Here is a 27461-nt window from a genome sequence, read left to right on the forward strand (position 1 = left end):
TGTTTGGTCACAATGACCTGATATTTGGAGAAGAAAAGATAAGGCAATAAACTACTATTAACCTTGGTTTGCTGCCTGTAGAATTGGTGCACTCAGAAAGTGGATGACAGGATGAAATACTATAAAGGAAGATTACTTCAAAATGATTGAATCTTAGAAGTTTGTAGCAGATTACATTATGGCTTTGTTTTTGCACACAGCCTTTAAGCTATTTATTATCAACTTTAGCTCCCAATATCATCTGAACAAACGACTGATTGTAAGTACAAAGTACATCTATAATTGGTCTCTTTAGATAATGCTGAGAGGTAAATGATCCGATCAGATGTAATTGTATGTAATTGGGTTTTCCAATGGAACATTGACTTAAAACGCACATTTGGCTAAAATTAAACTTCTGGAATTAAATGCCATGCCTAAAATTCTGACCTCAAGACTAATGGAAATACATGGACTGTGTGAAAAATAAAGTTTATTTTTGAGAGCCAACGTCTGGTTAAACTCTAGCAGTTCTGCCAAGGAGAGGGGTCAGATATCAACAAGCGGCTTGTAGCCCAGCAGGAGTGGAGTAGTTTAGGTAAAATTAAATACAAATTCAATATTTTTGTGACTGTGGGGCATGTAACCAATCGTTTAATAAATGTAATAAATTAAACATTGTTTAAGTTACACACTGTCTGAAGGCGGCTTGGTGGGTAGCACTGTCGCCTCACAGCTAGAAGCTCCTGGGTTCGATCCCCCCCAGTTGGAGTGGTCCGGGTCCTTTCTGTGTGGAGTTTGCATGTTCTCCCCGTGTCTGCGTGGGTTTACTCCGGGTGCTCCGGTTTCCTCCCACAGTCAAAAGACGTGCAAGTGAGGTGAATTGAAGATACAAAATTGTCCATGACTGTGTTTGACAATAAATTTGTAAACTGATGAACCTAGTGTAATAAGTAATGAGTATCTACCGCTTCTGTTATGAATGTAACCAAAGTGTGTAGAACATGACGTTAAAACCCCAATAAACAATAAAATACACAATGTCTGTGAAACACATTAATTTAGTGTAGCTTTTCACATTTTACCCCCAAACATCTAAAAAGCCAAACTAGAGGGAGAAATCAGAGTGAATTAGTAGCAAATGTAAAATGTGCACACAAAAAATGTGCCACAAAGTGTTACAGTGAAGATACAGGGTTTAGAGACTTGCAGAACTTGATTTAATCTCATTTTTCCATCTACAAGACAAAAATGAGGAATTTCGCGATTATCGCGTAAATCCTGTCTGAAGAATGAAGTTCTTTTATTATAAAGACTCTTAACACGGAAGAGTATGTGTGCATCACAGGCCGTATGTTAAATAGCTCCATGTTGTATATACCTGTGCACTATGTAGGGTTAGAAGTAATAGCTTGTACACCCTACAGTGAGCACTTCGGTATTAAACTGGAGTGGTTTGTATTTGGTCCTGTAGTCAGCTGTTAAGCCGCTGGTTGCTGTGTGTGTGTTGTGATGTGTTTGCTGGTGTGTGGGTGGAATTTGTCAGCAAGAGAAGTTACTACAATAATAAAGATATAAAGGAAAAACATTTAATATAGTTTAAATGGAGTGAATTACTTACTGCAGCATTTTACACCTGAAGATGTCTGAACCTGGTGAATACTTATTACATTTCTCCTAATGGTGCATTTACATCAGTAATCCTGAACCATGTAATACAGTTCACACTCAGGTGAGTTACATTCATCATTTTTATCAAGACTCATTTATTTTTAATCAGTTTAATCAGTATGATATTAACTAACACCAGCTTTGTTATTCTTCTGATCCTAATTGTATTATCCTGTAATCTATTCAGTAACTTAATGAAAATTACAGCACAGACCAACATCAAGTGCTTTCTAATCTAAGCTGTTTTCTACTGGCAAAACTGTCCTGTTGCTGGTTTAAACTGGGCTGTCCTGCTGTATGCTTGTCTGCTGTGGTCTCTAAAGAATTAAGGCAACAGAAATAATATCGTTACACCTACAACCGGGCTCAGTGGGTAGCACTGTCACCTCACAGCAAGAAGGTCCTGGGTTTGATCCCCAGTTGGAGTGGTCTGGGACCTTTCTGTGTGGAGTTTGCATGTTCTCCACGTGTCTGTGTGGGTTTCCTCCGGGAGCTCCGGTTTCCTCCAACAGTACAAAGACATGCAAGTGAGGTGAATTAGAGATACAAAATTGTTCATGACTGTGTTTGACGTTAAAACTTGTGAAATGATGAAGCTTGTGTAACCAGTAACTGCTGTTTCTGTCATGATTGTAACCAAAGTGTAAAACATGACGTTAAAGTTCTAATAAATACATAAAATACACCTACAACCGACCAGCAAATATAAATGCATTTTTTTCTGATTACTGACCAGCGCTTGTTGTATTTTGATCACTGAACAGAATTTGTTTTAAACACGTTTTGCATGTTTTTAATGATCTGATGATTTTGTGAATTTGTTGTTTTCAACAATGTATTGTATTTTACTCTGATAAGCAAAAAGCTTTTCACATGTTTGTAGATGTTTATACTGTTTCTGATGATAGTCAGTTTGCCTTTTTGTTTGGTTTGGAACAAGTTTATACTTAATTTGTTCCTGATTACAATTAAGCTTTTGTTGTGTTTTGAACACAATACCAGCAATGAGTTGTTGTCCTGATACAGATTTGTATTTGGCACCAGAAATGTTGCTGTTTTTTGCCTCCCAGTTTTAAAGCAGTGCTCAAAAACATAAACTGATTAATGGCATTTGTTAAATCCTACACAGTATAATTTGTTTTTATGTAAACTGACATAAAATCTCTGTTTCATAATTGGTTAGTAGGTAGTTCAAGGGCTTAATAATGTATTTTAATGTGAATTAATAGTATGTTTACAGATTATTGACAAAAGAGGGAAACCTGTCACAATGTTTAATACAGTATGGAACAGTGACTGTGGAAACTGTGGTCACTAGATCAGTAATCTAACACACTCTGTGCTCTTGAAACCTGTTATATTATGTAAAATAAATGTTTTGATTTTTGTCACCAGTTGTAGTTTACTGTAACCCCTAACAAGGAATTAGGAGGCCATGTCACAAAGAATATTAATTGAATACTTAATCTAAACAAACAAGCATACAAAATAATTCCAGAAAATATTTCTAAGAATCTGTTATTTTTTAGTTTTCTTGAATCTTTATTTAACTTTCTGAAGTTAAATGAGTTTAAGATTTCACTGACCAACTTTATTGCATTTTGTAACTATGACCAATATTTACATTTGGTGCCTAGGCTGAGGAGTATTTTGGAAAACCGTTGTATATCAATTACTCTTTTCCTCTTACCTCTTTTCTTAACCTATTGCTACTTTACAATAGTTTTTATTCCCGTTAAAAACCAAATGATAAAGAAGAAAAAATGACCAAAAACACTTTACTTTTGTTGTTATGCCACCCAATATCTGTACACTACAAGGGTGGCAGCACCATTAAATCCAGACCACCATTTACAGAGGTGACTATGAAGTAGTGTAGACTGCTGGAAATATCTGTATATATATATGATTATTCTATACAACAGCTATCTATTCTTTCAGCAAAGTTATAGATGTGGCATGTTTACACTGTTTATTACACAACTACTTACTCATCAGGATCTTTGGGCTCTGGTCTATTTTTAGTTCGTTTGTGAGGGTAAATGAAAGCTGCATCATGTGCTGAGCTTACGCCAGAACATGAGCACAGCAGTTAGTTAAATTCCTGCTCCGATTAAGGAAGTCATAAGGTTTTTTCTGCTGCTATTTTAAAGATTCTCGTCATGGTTAAAGAGGGAAATGACCAGGAAACAACAATAAATACCACAACCATCATATGATGTTAACATTACTTAGGTGGATAACATGATGTATGTTAAGCTACATCATTACAAAACTATAGCTATTAAAACTAACTATTCAGCGCTGGCTCCCCTTTTGCAACTTTAACAGCCTCCACTCCTTTGGAAAGGCACAAGATTTTGGATTGTGTTTTTGGGAATTTGTACTCATTCATTTCATTAAAGATTTTTGAGCTCTGGCGCTGATGTTGAACAAGGCTTTAACAGTAGGATTAGAATCAGGGTTCTGTGCAGGCCCCTGTGCTGGATTTACCCTCCACACCAGACTGTCAAACCATGTTTTTTAAACTTCACTTTGTGTGCAGGGGGACAGTCATGCAGGAACAGGAAAGAGTCTTTCCGTCATTGCTGGTTTAACTTTCATATAATTTAACTGATTTTATGTCAGTTTTATTCACCTGTAAGCAGTAAATGTTGCTGAAACACATGAACTTAGTAATTAGAAGGGGTGTCCACATACTTTTGGCAATATATTGTACTTTATATGCCTAGATTGTTCACATTTACATTTTTGGCATTCAGCAGACGCTTCTATCCAAAGCGACTTGCAGTACTGTATATATTGTCTTAGTAATTAAATGATAAGGTCCTTGCTTAAGGGCCAACAGTGGCAACCTGGCAGTGGTGCGGCGTAAACCAGCGACTTTTTGATTACTAATCCAGTACCTTAACGCTAAGCTACAACTGCCCTGGAGCCAAAGTGTTTCATAGAAGCAATTTAACCACCCATGATCCCAGAAACTTGGACTGCTTTCAGTTTTGTAGAAACATTATTTTTGGTGTTCCTCAAGGCTTAGTCTTTGGACCTTTTGTTTTTATTTTTGTCTTTTAAAGTAATGGAGGAGCTGGATCCAGAAGAGCAGTTCCTTCAGGGTGCCAGAAATGGAGACCTGGATGGGATTCAAAAGCTTTTGATGTCCAAAATAAAGGAAGAAACAAAATTTGATATCAACTGTAAAGGTTTGATGCATGTGCACCATGTTATATTAGTGATCAACAAAATTATTAACAGTTATGCAAACATTACCTTTATGACTATTTTTTATTTATTTCAGGAAAAAACAGGTCAAATTTTGGATGGTCTCCTCTTCACTTGGCTTGCTACTTTGGACACAATGATGTGGTAGAAGAATTGCTAAAGGTAAATCTAATTAAAGATGAACTTTATGTTCACACTGATGAGTATAATTATTAAAAGTGTCGCTAAACGTTTTGTTCAGGCTGGAGCAGATGCAAATCTGACCAACAATGTAGGAGACACGCCACTCCATAAAGCAGCCTTCACTGGAAGAAAGGTACCTATCACCATGGTATTGGATCATTTACGTCTGAATGGTCTAATATTATTCGAGAATCGTCTGCCACGGATAAAATGCTGCTGCAATGTGGTGACGCTGAACACAGTCAAGTCTGACGTCTCTATGGATTTAAAGACTGCCATGCTGAAAGAAACCCCTGCTTCAATTTTGCCACCCTAAGTCCTCACTATAGTTCTGATCAAATGGTGGACCAGGGGCTTTAATTATGCAGATTAGCCATTAATTCTATGGCAAAGTAAGGCTCACTTGACTGTGGACACTGACAATCATGTTGCAGCAGTTTCTAAATTACGGCAGATCGTTTTAACTTAGTTAAATGTTGGATAAATCTACTCTTAGCAAAAGCTGTCAGTTTGTGTTTTCTTTCCAACCTTCCAGAGACATTTTTACATACATTTTTGTACTGTTGTATACTAAATGGCATTACCCTTATTTGTACACCACCAAATTAATAAAGAGTTGCTGTATATGTGTAGGAAAAAAACTTAAGGAACTTATAAAAGAACTAAATCAGTCATAGTGAACAGAACAGTCAAGAATTGCAGTAATTATTAAACCCCCAACACTGCTATGAAATACAAAGTGTGTATAAACGTTTAACCTCATCTGTACTTAAAGATGGGTGGCACGGTGGCTCAGTGTGTAGCACTGTCACCTCACAGGAAGAAGGTCCTGGGTTTGATCCCCAGGCGGGGCGGTCCGGGTCCTTTCTGTGCAGAGTTTGCATGTTCTCCCCGTGTCTGCATGGGTTTCCGCCGGGAGCTCCGGTTTCCTTCCACAGTCCAAAAACATGCAGTCAAGTTAATTGGAGACACTGAATTACCCTGTAATGGGTGTGTGTATGTGTGTCTGCCCTGTGATGGACTGGCGCCCCGTCCAGGGTGTTACTGTGTGCCTTGCGCCCATTGAAAAGCTGGGATAGGCTCCAGCACCCCCCTGTAACCCTAATTGGGTAAGCGGTTAAGACAGTGAGTGAGTGAGTGTACTTAAAGATGTTATTAGCATGCCGTCTAATCTGTCCATGGCATTTTCTCCTTTAGGAAGTGGTGATGCTTCTTCTTCAGTACGGTGCGTGTCCCTCAGTAATTAACGGGACGGCACAAATTCCTAAAGACATTACACACAGCGATGAGATCAGGATCATGCTGGAGGGTAAGAGTATTCGGATTAAGTGTCACATGACTACAATGCACTAATTGTTAAAATGAATTTCATGCTTTGGAGGTAAATCCAGTGTATTGAAGGTGTTATCCACTAACAGCGCCAGGACTGTTTATTTTTGTTTATTGCTGTTTGTCACTGTACTAGCTGCTGAGAGGACTGAGGAGAGGAAGCTTGAGGAGCAGCTGTTGGAAGCAGCTCGAGAAGGAGCCACCACTACCCTGTTAAAACTGGTACCAGTACCTCAGCATTTACTGACTTCTCTAGTTTGCTCATCAAGCCCTCATGCCTACAAAATCATGTGCAACAGCGAGCGTTGACACGTTGAGCAACATTCCTCATGCCATCTATTATGTGAAAAGAGAACAGGTTGTGTTTTTTTTTTTTCCAGCCTCAGTTTAAGCTGTTTGTGGTTTAATTCACTTGCTCAAGTCTTAATTAAGCAATGTTTGTTTTACTTTCCTGTACTATGCAGGCTTGTATTTCCTGTTTACAAAACCACTCTTTATAACTTCAGCTGTTAAAAGCAAAGAAATTCTTCAGCTTAAATACACAGATAAACAATAGTTCTTTATTTGTGTTATTTAAGCTTCAGGAAAAAAACTAAAGTAAACTTCAGTACTCGTAGTATTAAAGAAAATGTTCACACCACATTTTCTGATCACCTGTTTTGTTGCATGTTTGTCATAATGAATCAAAGAAAAGGATGAAAGTAAAACATGACATTAAACTAACGGAGTCTGATTAAAACCATAATGCATTTTGTAAAACATTACATATTTATTTAATTATTTATTCATTTAATTTATTGAAGTAACAAAATTACCCAGACACTTGGCTGGCACAGTTGTAAATTATGCTAGCTCTCTTCAGCTGGGATCCAGGGTTCAAATCCCTAGTTGTGCTGTTAGCTGGTCGGGCATCTATATACAGATATGATTGTGAGGGGACTGCGATGGATTGGTGTTTTTTGTCCGGGGTGGGTTACTGCAGCAAAAGAGTTATTTAGGGGTTTGGGTGATACAGCTGTAAATTATGCTAGCCCACTGTCACTGAGATCTGGGGTTTGAACATTAGTGGTACTATCAGCTGGTCGGGTGTCCACACACAGGCATGATTGGCTGTGTCTGGGGGCGGGGTGGCCGAACCCTGTGATGGAGGTCTTATCTGAGGTGGGTTTTAACCCCTACCAGGATACAGTGATTGTAAAAATGAAAATAAAATAAATAAAAATGATCAAATACGTATATCACCCTTGGGAAAAATATTTGATCCCTTTACTTACTTAATTACCAGTTCATCAGATTCAATGAATAAGTCAGTTTAGTTGACTGAACACAAACAGGCTTGATTTTAGGTAGGCTGTGTCTACAAAACCATGTCTTGAGCTAAAGGACTTAACCAAACCACAGTGATAGCCATGATGTGTGAGTAGAGAAACCAGAAACAGGAATCTACACAGGAATGCCCAGCATGATTAAAATCTTTTACAAGGACAAAGAAACAGTCACGCGGAAGATCATCAGAAACATCTAAAGAATTTCAGAGGTCTCTAACTTCTAACAGAATTCATGATTTTACATTCCTGTTTTTATGGAGGGAAACACACTTAACAAATAACTGTGTCATTTAGAAAGGAGACGATTACCTTTTAGGCCTCTTTTGTCTAATTCTGTTCTCTCTCTGATTGTAGCTGAATAGGGAGAAACCTCTGAACATCAACTGTACTGACCTGCTGGGTAACACACCGCTGCACTGTGCTGCTTACAGAGGTCAGAAACAGTGTGCAATCAAACTACTGCAGAATGGAGCCAGTCCCAACATCAAGAACAAGAACGGTAACGTTATAGTATCTATTCAAACTCTGGGGAAGTCCTACATTGCCTATTAGCATTGCAAGTGAAGAAACAGTACACGTTTAGCTTAGTTAATGAATTCCATCTAGAGGAGCAGGTGGCAAGTTCAAAACATTGAGGTTTAGCTGCTGTCTTACTTTTCTTTTCTAAATATGTTGGTTAAACGACAGACACCTAATTTCTGCTTTGCTGTCCTGCAATCTGTCATCCGTAGACATAAAGACTTCTGCCAGGATCAGCATCCTAGCAATGAGTGATCCTCCTATTGTGAAACACATTGTGTATTAAAATGATTAGCCAATCCTGACACTAATTCTTCCGGCTGCTCCATTTGGGATCAAATACAGCAGATTGTTCATCTCCATCTCCCTGTCCTGAACATCCTGTCATCCCAACCATCTGCATGTCCTCTCTCACGCCTACCATGACACACGATACAAAATATGAAAGAATAAAAATGGGAAAAGAGCAGCTTTAAAACACTGCCCTGCTAATCGTCTTCTTAAAGCTTCTAAGTAGATTGCTAATTCAATCAGTTACAATAAATGATGTAATAATATACAAATGATTATCATTATTTATTTATTTATAAAAATCTGTATTACATAACCTTAAACCTAACTAGAAAGTACTTTAAAATGGACACGGACTGGATCTAGACTTCACCACTGGTGATTTTATTTAGGATTAGAACTGATAAAACAGCCCACAAAGGCACCATGATGGGGAAAAGGTTATAAGAGTGATAAAATGTACATATTTATATGCTTTTGCTATACCCCAACCTTATTATTAAAAACATGTCCAGTGTCCAACGATTACTTTCTTTTTATGTAGTCGTCCTTATGGTGTGTTTCAGGTCAGTCTGTGTTTGACCTGGCAAAGGATCCAGAGATGAGGCAGATCCTGGAGGGAAGTTTATCAAAGGTAAGTGCAAAATAATAAATGATCTGTACACACATAACACATCCAGAAACAACAACATAGCATTGTAACCTAGAACTGGGCTTTTAACACAGTCTACCTCAGTGATTTATGTTGGCCTGCCAGTTGTCTGTGTCTAAATACTACTACTACTAATAATAATAATTATAATTGTAGATTATTTGTAGGACTGTAATAGAATGATTTCAGAGATGTAAACTAGCAAACATGTTGTGAAACAGAGATTCTGGCTGCATCCTAAACACATTTAATAGTCTAATACTTAGTCTACATGTGATTCAGGACACAGCCAAACCCCCATGATGGATTGGCACCCTGTGCAGGTATCCAGGGTATAACAATTTATTTTGGAAGCTTGGTTCATACACACTTTCATCCTTTAGTCAGAAGATCCTAGTTATGATTGCATAAGTTATCTTAAAAATGATTGAGTTTCACATTTTGGAGCGGATCTTCTTACTAACACAGTTTCATTCTTCACAGGGTTTAAGGTGTTCTGTTCAGGTGTTTGAGGGTCCTCTTTGGAAGGTGAGTTACTGATGAGTTATAATGCTGCTTTCTAAATATAAGCCTAGTCTATTAGAGTTTTGTATTATCTTTGTTATAATTAAATGTAAAATTAATACATATTTTACTATTGGGTATCTGGGGTTCCTTCCATGGGTGCAGTCACCACCTCTGACTCTGAAATCATGTCTAATGTGTTTTTCAGAGTGCAAGGTTTATTGGCTGGCGTTCCTACTGGGTAGTTCTCCAAGATGGAGTTTTATCATGGTACTCCAAACAGTAAGTCTTTACTCAGTTACTCTTGTTTACATTTACAACTATGTGAAATTTATACAGATTTATACAAACAATTTATACAATTTATACAAACAGTACCCGGTGGGCAGCATGTTGCCACACAGCAACATGACTCCTGAGGTTCTGGGTTTAATCTTTGCATCTCTTAACGAGCCCACCGTATTTTTTGTTTTAATTTAGATCTGATGCTGCTTTGAAAAAACAGAGTAAAGGCTGCAAACCTCTAACGCAGGCCCAGTGTACTGTAAGATCTGTAATTATTAAAGAAAATTAATTTAAATTTCCTTTCATAATACATACGAATGAAATGTGTCTTTACATGTTGGTCTCTTTTGCTTCTGTTACAGGTTAAAAATAGTTGCTATTTTACAGTGAAGTGCTTTGATGACAGTGTACATTATTTTAAAGTCTCGCCTAAGTGTGAGCCGGAGGTCACCAGAAAAGTGAGTGCAGTTTTGATTAGACCCAGTCGGTTCATGACAGTCAAGAATGGAGTAACATAAAAGAGTATTTATTTTTATTGTGTGTGTGTGTGTGTGTGTGTGTGTGTACAGAAATGGTTGGAGGCAATAGAGGCGCACTCAGCATTCAGTACTCATTACTGCTCACAGGAACAGGGCAGCGAGGAAGATGAGGATGTGGTGTTATCGCTGGGTGAGCTTGCAGAATCACTCCAGGTACAAAAATCATTTAGTGTCTTTTTACAGGGATTCCCCCCTCTCTTTTCACCCAGCTTAATTTCCCTGTGCACTCTGGCAACCTCTGCCTGTTGCACAATGCCTTTGCCTGCCATGGAGGGTTGCAGGCGAGCACATGCCTGCATTTACACATACCGACCCATTGCAAATTTATATTGCGAGTCTCTGCTAGCTTAGGTGTTGTGTATAATGTGGCGAGATCTCAACTGCAGTGGAAATTTGGACATGACTACTTTGGGAGAAAAATAGGTGTGGGTGGATGGGATGTGTAATTTTTAACTAAATCAAAGCAAAAAGGGTTGAAATGCTTGTTTTCTTGTCCAGTATGTTCCTCCATTTACAACATACTTAAATGATAACTTCACTTTTTTATTCTTAATAAATCATCTATAAATTTTATACGTTTTTGTACATTCTGACCTCTTTCTGACCTCTCCTTTTGTATTTTTTTGTTAACAGCAAGCTGAAAGCTGTCATGGAAAGTTGGAGGCTGATGTGTTGGTTCTACTATCCATGATGAAAGAAGATTCATTCAGTGAATGTGAGAAAAATAAAATTCTTGTTTTCAATATTTAATAATGATTAACACCAGTCCTGCTTGGTTAAAATAAAAGAGTTCTGAGTTAGGGATTAAATACCATAAGTTCTGGGGTAACAGAGGCTCTTAGCCAGGTTTAAACCCACTACTCCCTTTTTTGTTTAAGGAAATAAACCAATATTATTCAGTTAATTATTCACTCATTAAGTTTTACTAACCACTTCTGCCTGGTCTGGGTTGCAGTGGATTCAAGCATTAGGTTCAAGGCAAAAATCTACATGGAAACATCAGGCCACTATAGGGCAGCACACACTCCCACATTCACTCACTTACCAACAACTAGGGACAGTTTATATCAGCCAATCCTCCTTTCACATGTTTTTGGAGGGTAAAAGAAAAGGAAATTCATGCGGTCATAGGGAGAACATGTCACACTCCTCAGAGACAGTGTTGCTGTGTCACCTCCACTCCTGTGATTTGGTGTGTGTGTGATAGTGTATGTTTGTGTAATTGTGTATTTTTGTGTGATTGTGTTTGTGTCTTGTTAAGCAGCTCTTCCGAGCCCGGTACTGCAAAAGCTGAGAGAAGTGTGTGAGGCGTCCAGCCAGACCTGCTCGGCTCTCCGCCAGTGCCTGGACCTCTTCTCCAATCAGGAAGGGGTATGAAGCATAAATCGACATAGAGTTAACGTCACAATGTGTAAGACTTTACCTCCAGCTGGTGAAAAGAAGCAGCCGGCCACGGCACGTGTGTAAAAGAGGGCGTGATAGTCTGCAGCTCTTCTTATTTTCAGAAAGTTGGTGTAAAATGCAGTAAAAACAAAATATATATCTGTGATTTAAAGCTTTTTAAAGACAGTTTAGAAACTGCATTCACTGACCCACATGTATATACGTACCGTCAGTAGTTTTATCATAACACAGCACAATAGCAGCTCATTTAAATCAGTTTGATTGGCATGACGGTCAAGTCAAATTTAATTATATAGCACTTTTTACAATGAACATTGTCTCAAAGCAACTTTACAGAATCCAGGACCAACAGGCAAAAAAAACCCGTGTTGAGCAAGCCGAGGGCAACAGTGGCAAGGAAAAACTCCCTTAAAATTACAGGAAGAAACCTTGAGAGGAACCAGACTCATCAGGGAGGATACTTTAAATAAAGAACATAGAGAGTCCCAGCTCAGGAGCATCAGGTCAAAAACTAAGTGGTGGCCACGAGGTCTTAGGCTTTCAACCTGAGTGACTGTTTAAAACCCAAGAGGCACTTGGGAAAATATGCTTTGAATATTTAAAGCCTTGTACTGTTTGTACAAACAGCTGATATTTTCTACCTCATCTTAGTGTCACTGTGTGTAACTGACACCAGTATGGATGGCAGTCCATCAGTGAATGTTTTTGCAATGGCTGCTGGTTATGCGATAGCCAAAGGATTGTATTTCCACCAGATCTACAGTCTACTTCTATTATATTAAATAACTGAGGAGTGTACTGAATGCCTTACACCACTGTCATGTATTTTTGAATGAAAAAACATAAATAACTTTTTTTTTTGTGCTTTTTTTTTAAATGCTGCTAAGCATTATGGATTGTGCTGTCATAGGAAAATAAGCAAGTGCAAGGTGACATGATGTTAACTAATAACAGCACTACCCTGGAGCAGTTTAGGGCAGAGAAGCAACATTTTGCATGTTTTTGCAGGGCAGGAGGTAAACTGCAAGATTCAGTTTAGTAAATAATAAAGTTTGTTCAAGGATGGGGGTCCTTGCTGAGTCTGGTTCCTCTCAAGGTTTCTTCCTGTAATTTTAAGGGAGTTTTTCCTTGCCATTGTCGCCCTTGGCTTGCTCAATAGGGGTTTTTGGTCTGTTGGTCCTGGATTCTGTAAAGTTGCTTTGAGACAACGTTCGTTGTAAAAAGCACTATATTAATAAATTTGACTTGACTTAATTTAAAGTTATTTTTACCTAGTAAATTAAACACTGAATTTAATTAGGTGTGTGTGTTTGTGGTTTGGTAGGCACGCAGTCAGAAGCTAGAGCAGGAAGTGGAGAAGAACAAGATCCTGTCTGAGGCTCTGCAGACCTTAGCGACTGAGCACCATGTGCTTGAGCAGTCGGTGGCTCGAGGCTCGTCCCCCCGCAGCGTCGTGCTCAGTGAGGAGGACTTTTATGATGCGCTGTCTGGTCAGTACTGAGAATCTCACACCTCCATAGCACTATTGGTGTACATAAAATGGACAAAAGTATTGGGACACCCCTTCTAATTACTGAATTCATGTGTTTCAGCCACAGCAACTGTTAACATGTGCAATAAATCCAATATAGAAAGGAAATTATATGCGTCTGATTTTTCAGCAAGAGTCTAGTGTCCAGTGTGAAGCTCTATATAGACAAAAAGAAACTCCAGTGTCCTGCACAGAGCCCTGACCTCAGCCCCAGTGAACAGCTCTGGAATGAACTGGAACATCAATTGAGGCTTTGTTGATCAACATCACTGCCCAGCCATACAAGTCTTGTGAGACGCCTTTTAAGAAGAGTGGCTGTTCTAGCTGAAAAGATCACTAGAGGTCACTATTTTAATACCATTTGCTTTTGAAACGTGATGTCAAACAAGCTCATGGTCAGGTGTCCAAATACTTTTGGCCATATTGTGTATATTGATTGTTATTCTTTAACATTGTACATGAAATGTTATTATTAAAGCTATTTGTATTGGACAAACGGGACAGGGGCTACGGCAGGACGCCACTTTGTCACAGGGCCTCGGCCACGTACCCCTCCCAGACAGACGTATGTCTGTATGTAGATGCCTGACTGGTTGATTGCACCGCTGGGGATTCAAACCCTGGATCCTGGGGGTTGTGATTTGTGTAATTTACCACTGTGCCACCCGAGCGGCTGGGGACAAGGGGGCAGTATTTAATTAAATTTATGTAATGCTGCTGTAAATGTGTAAGAAAATCAGCTGTAAATTCATATATCATGTTTATTTGTAATTGGTGGTTGACAGATTTTAACCATACTGTAATATTTAGTGCTCACTAAAACTCAGTGCTTACTGTGACACAGGCCAGTGCATTTCTGCATACTGGCTCCTTTAAAAGCCACCTGATCCCCTACTCTGGTTTCATCAGGTACCTCGATAGCCGCTTGTCCCATTCATCTTAGTCTTTCTTTACCTGTGTCTGTTTTCCTCAGACTCCGAGTGTTCACAGAGCAGCCTGGAGTTCAGTCGCTCGTTTGAGGAGAGGGACGAGTGTAAATCCGAGGTATACGGTAGTGTCCGCAGTCACTTTGGACGCAGTATGTCCCAAGCAGATCGGCGTGGGGATGAGGAAGAGGAGGATGAGGGGACCAGGCCAAACGGAGTCAAGAAACACAGGTGAGTCGTGGTGTAGGTTTACACTAATGTCAACACAATCAATTTTGTAACACATGATTTAGCTCAAGTTTATCAAGGATGACTGGCTGAAGCTCATTTTGTTCCACCTTCATAAACAAATTTATAATCTGAAGTTTTTTCATGGTAAAATTAATTGTAAAATACATTTATATAGCATTTTGTGTTACAGTTATTAGTTAATATTTTTGTGCTTTGTAAAATTTTATAGAGAAACAGTTTACCCAGATCTTTAAGGCATCTTCCACTGTTCTGCTTTGCTGTTTTGTTTTTGGCATATCTTGTGATTAATAATTTAGATGCCATGATTCAGAGGAGGAGCTCACAGCCGTACAGTAAAAGATTAATGAGAAAGCTGAATATAATGGCTAGTAATTTGAACTTTTTAGTCGCTGTGATGACAGAGTGGATTTGTGTCCTTATAAAGTCTTTAACAGAGCAGCAGATGAATGCAGTGTATGAGATTGTTAGATGTTTTATGTCCAAAGTAACTTTTTGTGACATTTTGTTGAAGCTAAACAAGCACAGACATAATATTACATATGTGAAAACAGTGTTCTTTAAATTCCAGAGCGCTCTGGTCCACTAAACTCACTTATTTCTGGATACCTGGAACAACCAGTGAAACTAAATTTGCTTTTTAAGCCATACACGTGTAACTGATAGGGCCCGATGTGGTTTAAATAAGATATTAAGCATCAATTACACGAGTGACAGGACTTGTCTGGACGAGCTTTGTCTCAGTATTCTGTTTACTGGACCCAGTTTCTATACTGGATTCTTTCTTCCTTGTAAGAGCAGTGTAAGATGACGTCTCATGACTGTATTATGATTGGCAGCCATGTTCCAAGGGTACTGATGTTTTACGATGTTATTACCAAGGTGGACAAATAATTGGCTCTCTCACTAGGTAAATCCCCCAATGTGCAGTTTAACCCAAATGTATAATGTGCTATCGATTGTTAATAAAATTTTAGTCTAGTACTGTAGCTTTGCTACCTGTTGATTTAAAAACTGATAAAACCGAGCAATACAGAAGTTATCTGACGCTCCATGTAACTCCAGTCACCATCACTTTACATTTGAACAGAAACTGTTGAATGAATTGATTGTGAGCATTTGGCATACAGGACTCAGGAGAATGGGTCTTCAGTGCTGGAGTTTTATTTAAATATGTACAGCTTGGTCGACCAACAAATTTAAAAAGGCGTCATGTGGGGAGGTTTTATCTACCCTAGAAACGAGGAGGAGGAAGAGAAGGAGATTACAAAATGTCTGGTGGGCAAAGATTAAGGAGATAAAGGAGATAAAGGTGATAAAGACAAAGGATGGTGGTGGTTGCAAAGGGTTCAATTCCCAAAAGGTGTGAGGAGACAGGATGAGGGGCAATATAGGAGAAAAGTGAGGGAGCAATGATTGAGAGGGTTATGGGTAAATACCATATGTTGTAGACATTTTTCTCACTATATATATATAATTATGTATATAAATATTTAAGTTAATTTCATCACCACGGGTTTTAATTTCATCTCATTTCATTTTCAAGGTTGTGATGGGTCCGGTTACACCGGGATCACTGGGCTCAATACAGTAACACACCATGGACATGATGTTAGGTTTTCTCTACTATAAAAAAAAGACCTGATCCAGCTTATTAATGTTCTGTTAAGGTTGTGTGATCAATTGGTTTAAAGTAGTAGTAGCTTTGAAGTTTTGAACTCTGATGACCAATTCTGCCAAAAGAATATATATAAGTCTATAATTAACAGTGCTCACCTTGTTTGTGTTTGTGTGTGTGTGTGTGTGTGTGTGTGTGTGTTGGATATTTCCCCAGGACGAGTTTACCTGCCCCCATGTTTTCCAGAAACAACTTCAGTATTTGGAGTATACTGAGAAAGTGCATTGGAATGGTAAAATATTTTTCAAACATTAATAGCTAATGTTAGCTTACTTAAAATTGTGATTTAAATAAAGGCATATATACTCATTATGACTTTTAATTAAGTTCCTAAACCTTACCTTACCTTGCTAATGGAAGCAAAGACACTACGCAGGTTTATAGTCAAGCCTAGTAATAAACCAGTCTGTGCTCTTAACATTAGGAGCTGTCTAAGATCACCATGCCGGTCATCTTCAACGAGCCACTAAGCTTCTTACAGAGACTTACAGAGTACATGGAGCACACCTATCTCATCCAACGGGCTAATGACTCCTCTGACTCAATAGAGAGAATGAAGGTAACATTTTCAAAACTGGTACACTGGCTAGATTATATACACTATATTGTGTATAGTCACATAGTTTAGTCTGGTTTTGTTTGATTAAGTTTTTAGGGAAATGTGTTGCACTGCCTTTTGGAAATGCCTTGATAAAGAGAGTTCATTTTAAATTGGGTATAAAGAGGCAGATTCCAGCTCTGTACATGCATGAAGTCTTGCAAAAACTTGTGATATCAAACTGAAGCTAACTTGTGATACCAGCTCATAGATCACATGGCCTATAGCTTGAGAATGTGTTGCTTTCTTGTGTGCACATGTGATTATCAGCATTTCTACTATTAAATAAAAGCCTTATCACTAAGGTCTAATTTTACCAGTAGGTCTGTGTTTGTTTAATGAACTGTCTAATTTAAAGTGCTTCTATGTGTTTCAGTGTGTGGCAGCATTTGCAGTGTCTGCAGTGGCATCTCAATGGGAAAGGACTGGTAAACCCTTTAACCCGCTGCTGGGAGAGACCTATGAACTGGTCAGGTAAGCTATAAACACAGCACCTGCCTCAGAAGTGTTAAATCATGAAGAAATGATTTGACCATTAGGTGACCTGCTGACTATCAGCTCACTGGTAAACATCTGTATATGAAAAAGGTGCAACATTCTTACAAATATTTACATTTTCTTTCTATTAGAGAGGATCTGGGATTCAGGGTGGTCTCAGAACAGGTGAGCCACCATCCTCCGGTTAGCGCTTTCCATGCTGAGGGCGTGCAGAAAGACTTTGCTTTCCATGGATCCATCTACCCCAAGCTCAAGTTCTGGGGTAAAAGTGTGGAGGCCGAGCCGAAGGGCATCATGACTCTGGAGCTGCCTAAGTAAGTCAACACAGCTTTGCAGTCTGGCATGTAAAACAAACATTTTTGTTCCTATCAATCACTGCGTCAATGATATTTTTAAGTTTGTATTTATTAACGATCAGTTATGCAATGTGAGTAAACAATTTGAAACAGCCAATGAGAAAATGAAAAAAATGAAAGTATATAAAATGTATTTACAACATTGTAAGCATAAGAAAAACATCTGCTGCATATAAAGCAGAGAAAAAGCTGCTGTGTCCCAAATACTACCCAGTACCAAACATGTCTGCTAGGAAGTAAAAGCTGCTGGACCATGGGCACTACTGCGTGCATACAATTTTCACAAAACAATGGGCTTAGGGGTTCTTCGGCTCCTGCTTTTAACTTGTGCTCCTAAACTTTGTTGCTAAGAAAAAGAGAGACTTTCTTTGCGTGGCAGCCTACCTGTGGGCAATACTTTTTAATGTGTGCCATCAAACTAGCTCTATTTATATGAGCACTGTAAGAGTAGAAAATAGCAACAGTCATTTGTAAACAGTTTTAAGAAATTAGTAGGCCATTCTACAAAGTTAAATGACATTACAGAACCACCTACAAACCAATGTGTGTCTGTATGTCAGATTTTTAGAAAACCAACAATAAACTCAGTAAAAGCTCAAAAGTATAAAAAGTTATAAGAGATATAAAAGTATGCAGGGAGACACTAGTGTACATGAACTTTTGAACTGTGGTTAAACCAGTACTGGGTGTAGATGAGAACTATGTTGTTAAGCTTGTTTGAATTAAAGCTGATTTTACTAAGCTTGGTGTGGCTCCTTGCAGGTATAACGAGGCCTACACGTGGACAAACCCAACGTGCTGCGTTCACAACATCATCGTGGGCCAGCTTTGGATTGAGCAGTATGGAAACGTGGAAGTGGTGAACCACAGGTGGGCATTGATGGATTTATTCCACTAATGATTTACTGACGTTAAAGCGAATTCACCAAATGCTCCTGTTTCTATTATGTGTAGTTACAGTGATGTAAATAAAAAAAATCAAATGTTCAAATTGCACCTGATTTTTTTAATAAAAGACCACTGTTGTGTGGTGTGGTAGTAAAACATGCTAGCCCACCAATGCTGAGATCTAGAGTTCTCGAGTTTGAATCTCAGCTCTGCTGTCAACCAGCCAGGCGCCTACACAGACACGATTGGTTGGGGGTCTGTAAGGGAGGGACAATGGCTGAGACAGGATTATTATGTTACTGACAGCACAGTAAAACTATATTTTGTGTTTCTATCAGTACCGGTGAGAAGTGCGTTCTCAGTTTTAAACCCTGTGGCCTTTTTGGAAAAGAGCTGCACAAGGTCGAGGGCTACATTCAAGACAAAAGGTAAAAGCTGTTTCCTCTGAATCAACAGTGTAAACGCCGATTCTTGAGGTTTCTTTTTAACATTTATGTGTGTATCCTGCGTAGCAAGAAGAAGGTGTGTGTTCTGTATGGGAAGTGGACTGAGTGCATGTACATGGTGGATCCGGAGACATTTGAGGCTTACAAGAAGAACGATAAGAGTGGAGAAGAGAAGAAAAGCAGTAAACAGGTACAGTCTCTAACTCCTTTTTGGAGACCTATGTTAATATAATTATTTATTTACATCATATTTTACCTTTTATTTGTTTCTAAGAGTGGGCAAAAGTATGTGGACACACTTTCTAATTACCAAACTTAAGAAGAAGTATGCCTTTATTTGTCATTATACATACAACAGCATTTTTTTTGCATATCCCAGCTTGTTTGGAAGCTGGGGTCCGAGCGAAGGGTCAGCCATTGAACGACGTCCCTGGGGCGGGTTAAGACAGGGTTAAGGGCCTTAATTCAAACTCTCAACCTTTCGATTGATAGCCCAAACCCATTGCAAGCATGTATATAAAATTAGCATCATAAAATAAATTATATGCTTTCAGCATTGTGAAAATCCTGTTGCTGGCACAGAGGTCTGATCTCAACCCCACTGAACACCAGTGGCATGCATTGGAATGCTTTAATTCCAATGCCTGACCTAACAAATTCTCTTTTGACTGAATCGTGTGGACCTTTATATTAATGCCTTTGGTTTTGGAACAGGATCATGGTCAGGTGTCCACATACTTCTGACTCAAATTTAGCTATGAGTGGTTGATCATGGCTGCTAGTGATTTAGGTTCTTATGTACCGTGTTCCTCAGGGGTCTGGTGCAGAGGCAGACGTGAACCCAGATAATGACTCTATAGAGGAGATTCCAGGCAGTCAGTTGCTGTGGAGGATCACACCCCGACCAGCCAACTCTGCTCAGGTCTCTGAATTCACACCATTCGTTCGTTTCTCTCAGATAAATCAGATACACAAGCATGTTTCAGTTATTAGAGAGAGTGTGTTTTGTTCACGCTGGCTCTGATCTGACTCCTCGAACCTTGTGTATTTTACAGATGTACAGTTTCACGACTTTTGCAATGCAGCTGAATGAAGTGGATCAAGAGATTCAAGCTGTTATTCCCAAAACAGACTGCAGACTGAGACCAGACATCCGGGCAATGGAAAACGGAGACATCGGTAATAATTGGTCTAGAATGTGCACAGAAAATTCTATTTCATTTCATCAACCGCTTCATCCTGGTTAGGGAAGCACTGGACACAAGGGAGGAAAACCCTGGACAGGGCGCTAATTCATTACAGGGCTTTGGTCACTTTCTTCCTCGGACACATCCAATCAGGACTGTGTAGATGCCTGGCTAGCCGATAGCACGAATAGTGTAATAGTCTGCAACTGTCATTTTCTATGACAGAATGAATGGAACACATTCTTGTTGTATTTATGTTTACTGTAGGTTTACTCTAAAAAAAAAAACAGTATTTGCTGGATTTAAAATAGAGCAAGATCAGTAATTTTGTAGGGTAGAAAGTTCTATATGGAGTGAACCCATTAAAAGGTACACTGGGCTCCCAGGTGGCGCAGCGGGATATTCTGCTAGCACACCAGCGCAGAGATTCTAAACACCTAGCGGACATAATTGGCAGTGCAAGGACTGTGTAAGGACCCTGAATGGCAGATTCAGTGCGGCGCCTGTGCAAAGTGCATAGTTGACAAATGGTCCGCTAAGGGCTGCGTGCAGGTCAGAGGAGACGTGATCAGCAAATACCCACCTCGACTGCAATCAGGGATCCCCCAGCAGTGGAAGACAAATTGACTACACTAAATTGGGAGAAAATAGGAGTAAAATGCATAAAATAAAATAGAAAAAAAACAGTGGTCTCTTGCCAGGATCAGGTTTGCTGTAAAGTAGAAGCTAGATTAAAATGTTCTACCTTCTGTAGTATTTCTGGGTATTTCCATACCTACTGCAATCCTGATCAGGATGAAGCGGTTAGTTCAAATTAATACAGAAACTACAGAACAGCCGTTATTTGTTTTATTTTGATCTTTATTCTGTGTCCTGTTCCCTCAGACTTGGCGAGTGAGGAGAAAAAGCGACTTGAGGAAAAACAGAGGGCAGCACGCAAGAATCGCAAGTCAGGAGACGACTGGAAGACGAGGTGGGTCAGGTTTTCTTTCACTCTTTTGCTCTACTTTATTTCTGTTGTGATGCAGTTAATACTGTATTTAGACAGGGAACTAGTTTTAATGTTTTGGAAAGAGCATTTCTGTCTCCCCTAAGCAAGTCGAGGGCAAAAACTCCCCAAATATTAAAAGGAAGTTATAAGGATGCTTTATTTCATCAGTAACAGCATAGATCATTTTTGTCCTAACACTAACACTCATGTCTTTATTCTGTCTTTATTTCCCCCTTATGCCTCTGTTTTGTGGCTTTGCTGTGGTGAGCAGAGGCGCCACCTGCAGCCCCAGGTTTGCACTGCATGCTGCTTGCTGTTTCTTTTGTCTGTTCATGAGTTGCTTTTTTGTAAGACAAAGAATAAAGGACTGGAAACACAGTCACACTTAAAGAGGTGACACTGTTTAGGATGCATGAAGAGTCCAGAAGTCCAGAAGTAAATTGTCACATTCAGCACTTACACTGATATTCTGTATATATACAGTGTATCACAAAAGTGAGTACACCCCTCACATTTCTGCAAATATTTCATTATATCTTTTCATGGGACAACACTATAGACATGAAACTTGGATATAACTTAGAGTAGTCAGTGTACAGCTTGTATAGCAGTGTAGATTTACTGTCTTCTGAAAATAACTCAACACACAGCCATTAATGTCTAAATAGCTGGCAACATAAGTGAGTACACCCCACAGTGAACATGTCCAAATTGTGCCCAAATGTGTCGTTGTCCCTCCCTGGTGTCATGTGTCAAGGTCCCAGGTGTAAATGGGGAGCAGGGCTGGTAAATTTGGTGTTTTGGGTACAATTCTCTCATACTGGCCACTGGATATTCAACATGGCACCTCATGGCAAAGAACTCTCTGAGGATGTGAGAAATAGAATTGTTGCTCTCCACAAAGATGGCCTGGGCTATAAGAAGATTGCTAACACCCTGAAACTGAGCTACAGCATGGTGGCCAAGGTCATACAGCGGTTTTCCAGGACAGGTTCCACTCGGAACAGGCTTCGCCAGGGTCGACCAAAGAAGTTGAGTCCACGTGTTCGGCGTCATATCCAGAGGTTGGCTTTAAAAAATAGACACATGAGTGCTGCCAGCATTGCTGCAGAGGTTGAAGACGTGGGAGGTCAGCCTGTCAGTGCTCAGACCATACGCCGCACACTGCATCAACTCCGTCTGCATGGTCGTCATCCCAGAAGGAAGCTGACGCACAAGAAAGCCCGCAACCAGTTTGCTGAAGACAAGCAGTCCAAGAACATGGATTACTGGAATGCCCTGTGGTCTGACGAGACCAAGATAAACTTGTTTGGCTCAGATGGTGTCCAGCATGTGTGGCGGCGCCCTGGTGAGAAGTACCAAGACAACTGTCTCTTGCCTACAGTCAAGCATGGTGGTGGTAGCATCATGGTCTTGGGCTGCATGAGTGTTGCTGGCACTGGGGAGCTGCAGTTCATTGAGGGAAACATGAATTCCAACATGTACTGTGACATTCTGAAACAGAGCATGATCCCCTCCCTTCGAAAACTGGGCCTCATGGCAGTTTTCCAACACTATAACGACCCCAAACACAACCTCCAAGATGACAACTGCCTTGCTGAGGAAGCTGAAGGTAAAGGTGATGGACTAAACCCAATTGAGCACCTGTGGCGCATCCTCAAGTGGAAGGTGGAGGAGTTCAAGGTGTCTAACATCCACCAGCTCAATATATATTGTAATATATATAAATAAGAGATTAATTAAAACCTCATACTGGAAAGATAAAGAAGCTTTAACAACTAAGCCCTGAATTCAAATTATTGTTTTACAGCAAGTATTTTATCATCTGGACAAAAATACAGTTATAATTATTATTGTGAGTTTCATAGTTTGTAAAGCTTCAGACAAACACTATTCACGTACAGTATTTAATTATTTATTGTTTGTATTAGCACCACCTATCCTGGTCTGGGTCACGGTGGGTCAGATTCATCAGGCGAAAGGCAGGAAGCACCCCAAACAGGTCGCAGTCCTGTGGACTAGCGTAAAAGTATGATTCAATGATTTGAATCTCATCTGTGCTATCAGCTGGTCGGCGTCCAAGGGGTGTGTGTGGCTGAAACAGCCTAGCCATTAGCAAGCTTAATCAGTGCTCTCAGTGCTGGTCTCAAGCTGGTGTAAAACCAGTTATGAGGATCAAATCCACTGTGGCAACCCCCATATACACGAGCAGCTAAAAGGAAAAAATCCTTCCATCCATTAAGTAACCAAGCTACCTCTTTACAATCAAATAATGTAAATATTAAAGGTGTGATGATGTTTCATGAGTACAGATCCATTCCCAGGAGAACATAAATCAGAGGATTAGGTCAGAAAATATGTCCAATTTGTTTTGATATCGGTGTAGAATTTAAGACCAGTATCAGCTTTACACTGTGTTCCAAATTATTATGCAAATAATATTTTCTCAGATTTTCCAAAATTACCTATATGAATTGCAGTCATTGTAATTTTCCAGTCATCAACTATTAGAGTACAATTGAAAGGTTTTTGAACAAACTGCCAATGATAACAGTTTATTTTTAAAAAAATAAAACACTCAAAATGCATGTTCCAAATTATTATGCACAGCAGAGTTTTCAACCTTTTCATTTTTATAAAGAACAAAAAAATGGTCATTTGTGAAATTATAAGCATTAGCAGGTTATTACAAACTGAAATCAAACAGTTTTCAAGTCAAAACTTTATTCTAGGTGATGTTACATTTGCACATAGGACCCCTTGTTCGAAAGGAGCTTCTGAACTCTCTTGTCCATTGAATTTGTCAGGTTTTGGATGGTATCTGCTTAAATTGTTTTGCATGAGGACAGAATACCCTCCCAGAGCTGTTGCTTAGATGTGAACTGCCTCCCGCCATCATAGACACTCCTTTTGATGATGCTCCAGAGGTTCTCAATGGGGTTGAGGTCAGGGGAGCATGGGGGCCACACCATAAGTTTGTCCCCTTTTATGCCCATAGCAGCCAGAGATGCAGATGTGTTCTTTGCAGCATGAGACGGTGCATTATCATGCATGAAAATGATCTTGCTGCGGAATGCACGGTTCTTCTTCTTGAACCATGGCAGGAAGTGCTGTTTGAGAAACTCCACATACATTATGGAGGTCATCTTTACCCCTTCAGGGATCCTAAAGGGGCCGACAATCTCTCTCCCCATGATTCCAGCCCAAAACATTACTCCACCTCCTCCTTGTTGGCGCCGTAGCCTTGTTTGCATGGGGTGTCCATCAACCAGCCATCCTCCACTCCATCCATCTGGACCATCGAGCGTTGCACAGCACTCATCGGTGAACAAAACAGTTTTGAAGTCAGTCTTCATGTATTGTTTGGCCCACTGGAGCCGTTTCTGCTTGTGTGCAGTGGATAGAGGAGGTCGACAGGATGGCTTACGCACAGCTGCAAACCTCTGAAGGACCCTGCATCTTGTTGTTCGGGGGACGTTGGAGGCACCAGCAGTTTCAAAAACTTGTCTGCTGCTATGACAAGGCATTTTTGCAGCTGCTCTTTTAACCTGACGTAATTGCCTGTTGGAAAGAGTCCTCAATTTTCCCTTATCAGCACGCACACGTGTGTGCTCTGAATCAGCTACATACTTCTTGATTGTGCGATGATCACGATGAAGTGTCTTGGCAATGTTGATTGTAGTCATGCCTTGACCTAAACACTCCACAATTTGTTGCTTCTCAGCAGCCGACACATCCTTTTTCTTTCCCATTTTGGCTGAAAATGTAGGCTGCTTAATAATGTGGGACAGCCTTCTTAAGTAGTCTTGCCTTTAATTGGACACACCTGCCAAACTAATTAGCACAGGTGTCTGCAATTGCTTTCAGTGATATAAAGAGCCCTGACACACATCACCATCAATGAGTTTAACTGACAAACAAAAAAATTCTTACCTTATCACTCCTAAACACTTTTTGCATAATAATTTGGAACACAGTGTAATACTTAATCTTGGAAGCTAAAATTAGGAATATTTAGCAAACAGGAATATTTGTTGGTAAATCGTTTTTAATAACAGTGTTGTCTCCATGGTTCTTTTAATCAGGTGGTTTCAGCAGGGACCAAACCCCTACACTAATGCTGCAGACTGGCTCTTCACCTCGGCTTACTGGAACCGAGATAATTCCCAAGTGCCTGATATTTACTGATCCACTGCTGGTCTTCAGTTCCGTGGGTGACATGCATGATGAGCTCGATTCTTGGATGGAATTAGTTCATTTTTATTATTTGGATGTTATATTTCCGAGGTGGATGCAAGTATCCTTTATTTAATCTTCTGTTTCCAGCACTTAAATGACCAGTGTGGTGTATGAAAGTCATCACAGAAACTGTTACATTACTAACATCCGAGAAATAGTTACAAATAGCAATAATGGATATAATTTAGAATATGCAACAATCTAAAATCTTTAATAAAGTAAAACATAGTTTCCACCCTGAGCACTGCAAAGAATATCGAAGCAAGTGAAAAAAATCTTATAGGCAAACGTGACATTTGTCTTTTTATCTGAATTCTCATAAAATATTCATGACAATTGATCCTATTTCTTCATTTGTTACTAATTGAAAGTGAAACGATCAATTGTTAAACGTGATGTTTAACTTACGAAACATAAATGTATTCTTACTTGAAAATAAAATCTTGCACTAGCGTACTAATGCTGGGATCCAGGGTTGGAATCCCCAGCAACGCTATCACCCAGTCAGGCATCTACATACAGACATGATTGGCTATGTCTGAGAAAGAAAGATGACTGAGGTCCCGCGATTGATTGGTGCCCTGTCTGGGGTGTGTTACTACACTGCGCCCAGTGATTCTGTAGAAATTTGACCCACCGCCACCTTGACCAGGATAATAAAGCGGTGGTAAAACATGAAAACAAATGAAATAAAATGAAAAAATAGAAGATGAATGTCCTATGCATTAGAGTTTTTTTATTTGCTAAGGTATTCGTTTTGATGTTTATTTTGGATTAATCCTTTTAAATTATACAATATCACTGAGCAGATCAGAATGTTAGTTTTAACTTTACAAATATATATTTTTGCACATGTACTTAATACTGTATCACTAAAAAATTGGATGCTGCTATTTATTTTACTTGCTTTTATTCTCTAATTTTACTAATATACTAAATAGTTGTAAATTCTAAACAATATTTGACTGATGTTACACATCTGTATTTATTAATGTGTTTAAAATGTGGAGTTTTTTTTTTTTTGCTTTTATTAACAGTGTGTAGTGAATAATTACTGAATGTGTACCAACCATGTGAAATCATTGTAGTAGAACAGATTAGTGGTTAGTGTGACTCATTTTAACCAGTGTACTATTTTTTTTTTTACATTTACTTCTGAAATATGTACATTTTCAGTTGGAGTTATTTTGTGTACAGTATACATGATTGTGTATAGCTGTGACTAATTTACTGCTGAATTAAAATTCTGAGCACAGCAAAGAGGATTTGTTTTATTAATGACATATCACTGGAAAAGAAAATCAGAAGGATAAATTGGATGGGGAGACGAGACACGGTGGCACAGCAGGTAGTGTTGGTGCTGCAGAGCTCCAGGGTTGAAGCCTCATATCAAGCTGTCTGTTTGTGGTTGTTGGTAAAATACACTTTGTACATGTTGCCAGTTCTTTACAGGGCATCATACGCTTACTTATCTCTTGATGCATGCTCAATAATCCAGGTACACAAATCCACAAAGTTGAATCAGTTCATCTGGACACAAGTTTGTCCAGATGAACTGATTCAACTTTGTGGATACGCTTACTAAGTTATGCAGTTCTGCAGCAGGTAGCATTGATGCTGCACAGCTCCACTGACAGGCTTTGTTTCTTTGTCTGTATAGAACGCAGTTTGTTCATTCTGATTCACATGGGTTTGATTTCTGTCGTTTTTTAATTATCTCCAAGTTGCTCTGAGTATGAAAAGAACAATTACTGTGTGTGCGGTTCAGTATGTTTTCTCTATTACTTTTAATTTCTTGATGGGTTTGCACTCGCACACTGGATGGGTGTTTCACCTTACAGATTCCTTGACTGTGACCATGCTGAAGACTAAAGAATAAACTGTTGACTGGTGTATTGGATTGGTACAGAGACCTCCGGCCTTATCACAGCTTTGTTGAGGAAACAGTGGTTATAAAAGATAAATGAATAA

General features: G+C 39.3%; 1 protein-coding gene across 2 annotated transcripts; it reads left to right on the top strand.

The window, feature by feature from the left end:
- Nucleotides 1-1631: 1631 nt before the first annotated feature.
- osbpl1a (oxysterol binding protein-like 1A) lies at nucleotides 1632-26738 on the top strand. Of its 2 annotated transcripts, XM_063012429.1 has the most exons (29): nucleotides 1632-1711; nucleotides 4725-4850; nucleotides 4946-5031; nucleotides 5111-5185; nucleotides 6250-6361; nucleotides 6518-6603; nucleotides 8064-8208; nucleotides 9086-9153; nucleotides 9655-9699; nucleotides 9884-9957; nucleotides 10156-10219; nucleotides 10323-10418; nucleotides 10530-10652; nucleotides 11133-11214; nucleotides 11764-11870; nucleotides 13228-13393; nucleotides 14408-14591; nucleotides 16444-16519; nucleotides 16712-16846; nucleotides 17262-17359; nucleotides 17515-17697; nucleotides 18502-18609; nucleotides 18966-19055; nucleotides 19140-19263; nucleotides 19888-19995; nucleotides 20129-20252; nucleotides 21146-21233; nucleotides 21523-21543; nucleotides 25337-26738. In XM_063012429.1, exons 2-29 carry the CDS (start codon nucleotides 4727-4729, stop codon nucleotides 25437-25439), a joined length of 2895 nt encoding a protein of 964 aa, XP_062868499.1. In that variant the 5' UTR covers nucleotides 1632-1711; nucleotides 4725-4726; the 3' UTR covers nucleotides 25440-26738. The 2 variants fall into 2 exon arrangements, with proteins under 2 accessions (XP_062868499.1, XP_062868500.1); XM_063012430.1 differs by lacking the exon at nucleotides 21523-21543.
- Nucleotides 26739-27461: the final 723 nt, after the last annotated feature.

The sequence above is a fragment of the Trichomycterus rosablanca genome, chromosome 17 (assembly GCF_030014385.1).
Source record: "Trichomycterus rosablanca isolate fTriRos1 chromosome 17, fTriRos1.hap1, whole genome shotgun sequence".
NCBI lineage: Eukaryota > Metazoa > Chordata > Actinopteri > Siluriformes > Trichomycteridae > Trichomycterus > Trichomycterus rosablanca.

Coding starts and splice junctions, on each gene's coding strand:
- osbpl1a (XM_063012429.1), top strand. CDS start 4,727: ATGGAGGAGCTGGATCCAGAAGAGCAGTTCCTTCAGGGTGCCAGAAAT. Junction 4,851..4,945: donor ATTTGATATCAACTGTAAAG/GTTTGATGCATG, acceptor TATTTATTTCAG/GAAAAAACAGGTCAAATTTT. Junction 8,209..9,085: donor CAACATCAAGAACAAGAACG/GTAACGTTATAG, acceptor GGTGTGTTTCAG/GTCAGTCTGTGTTTGACCTG.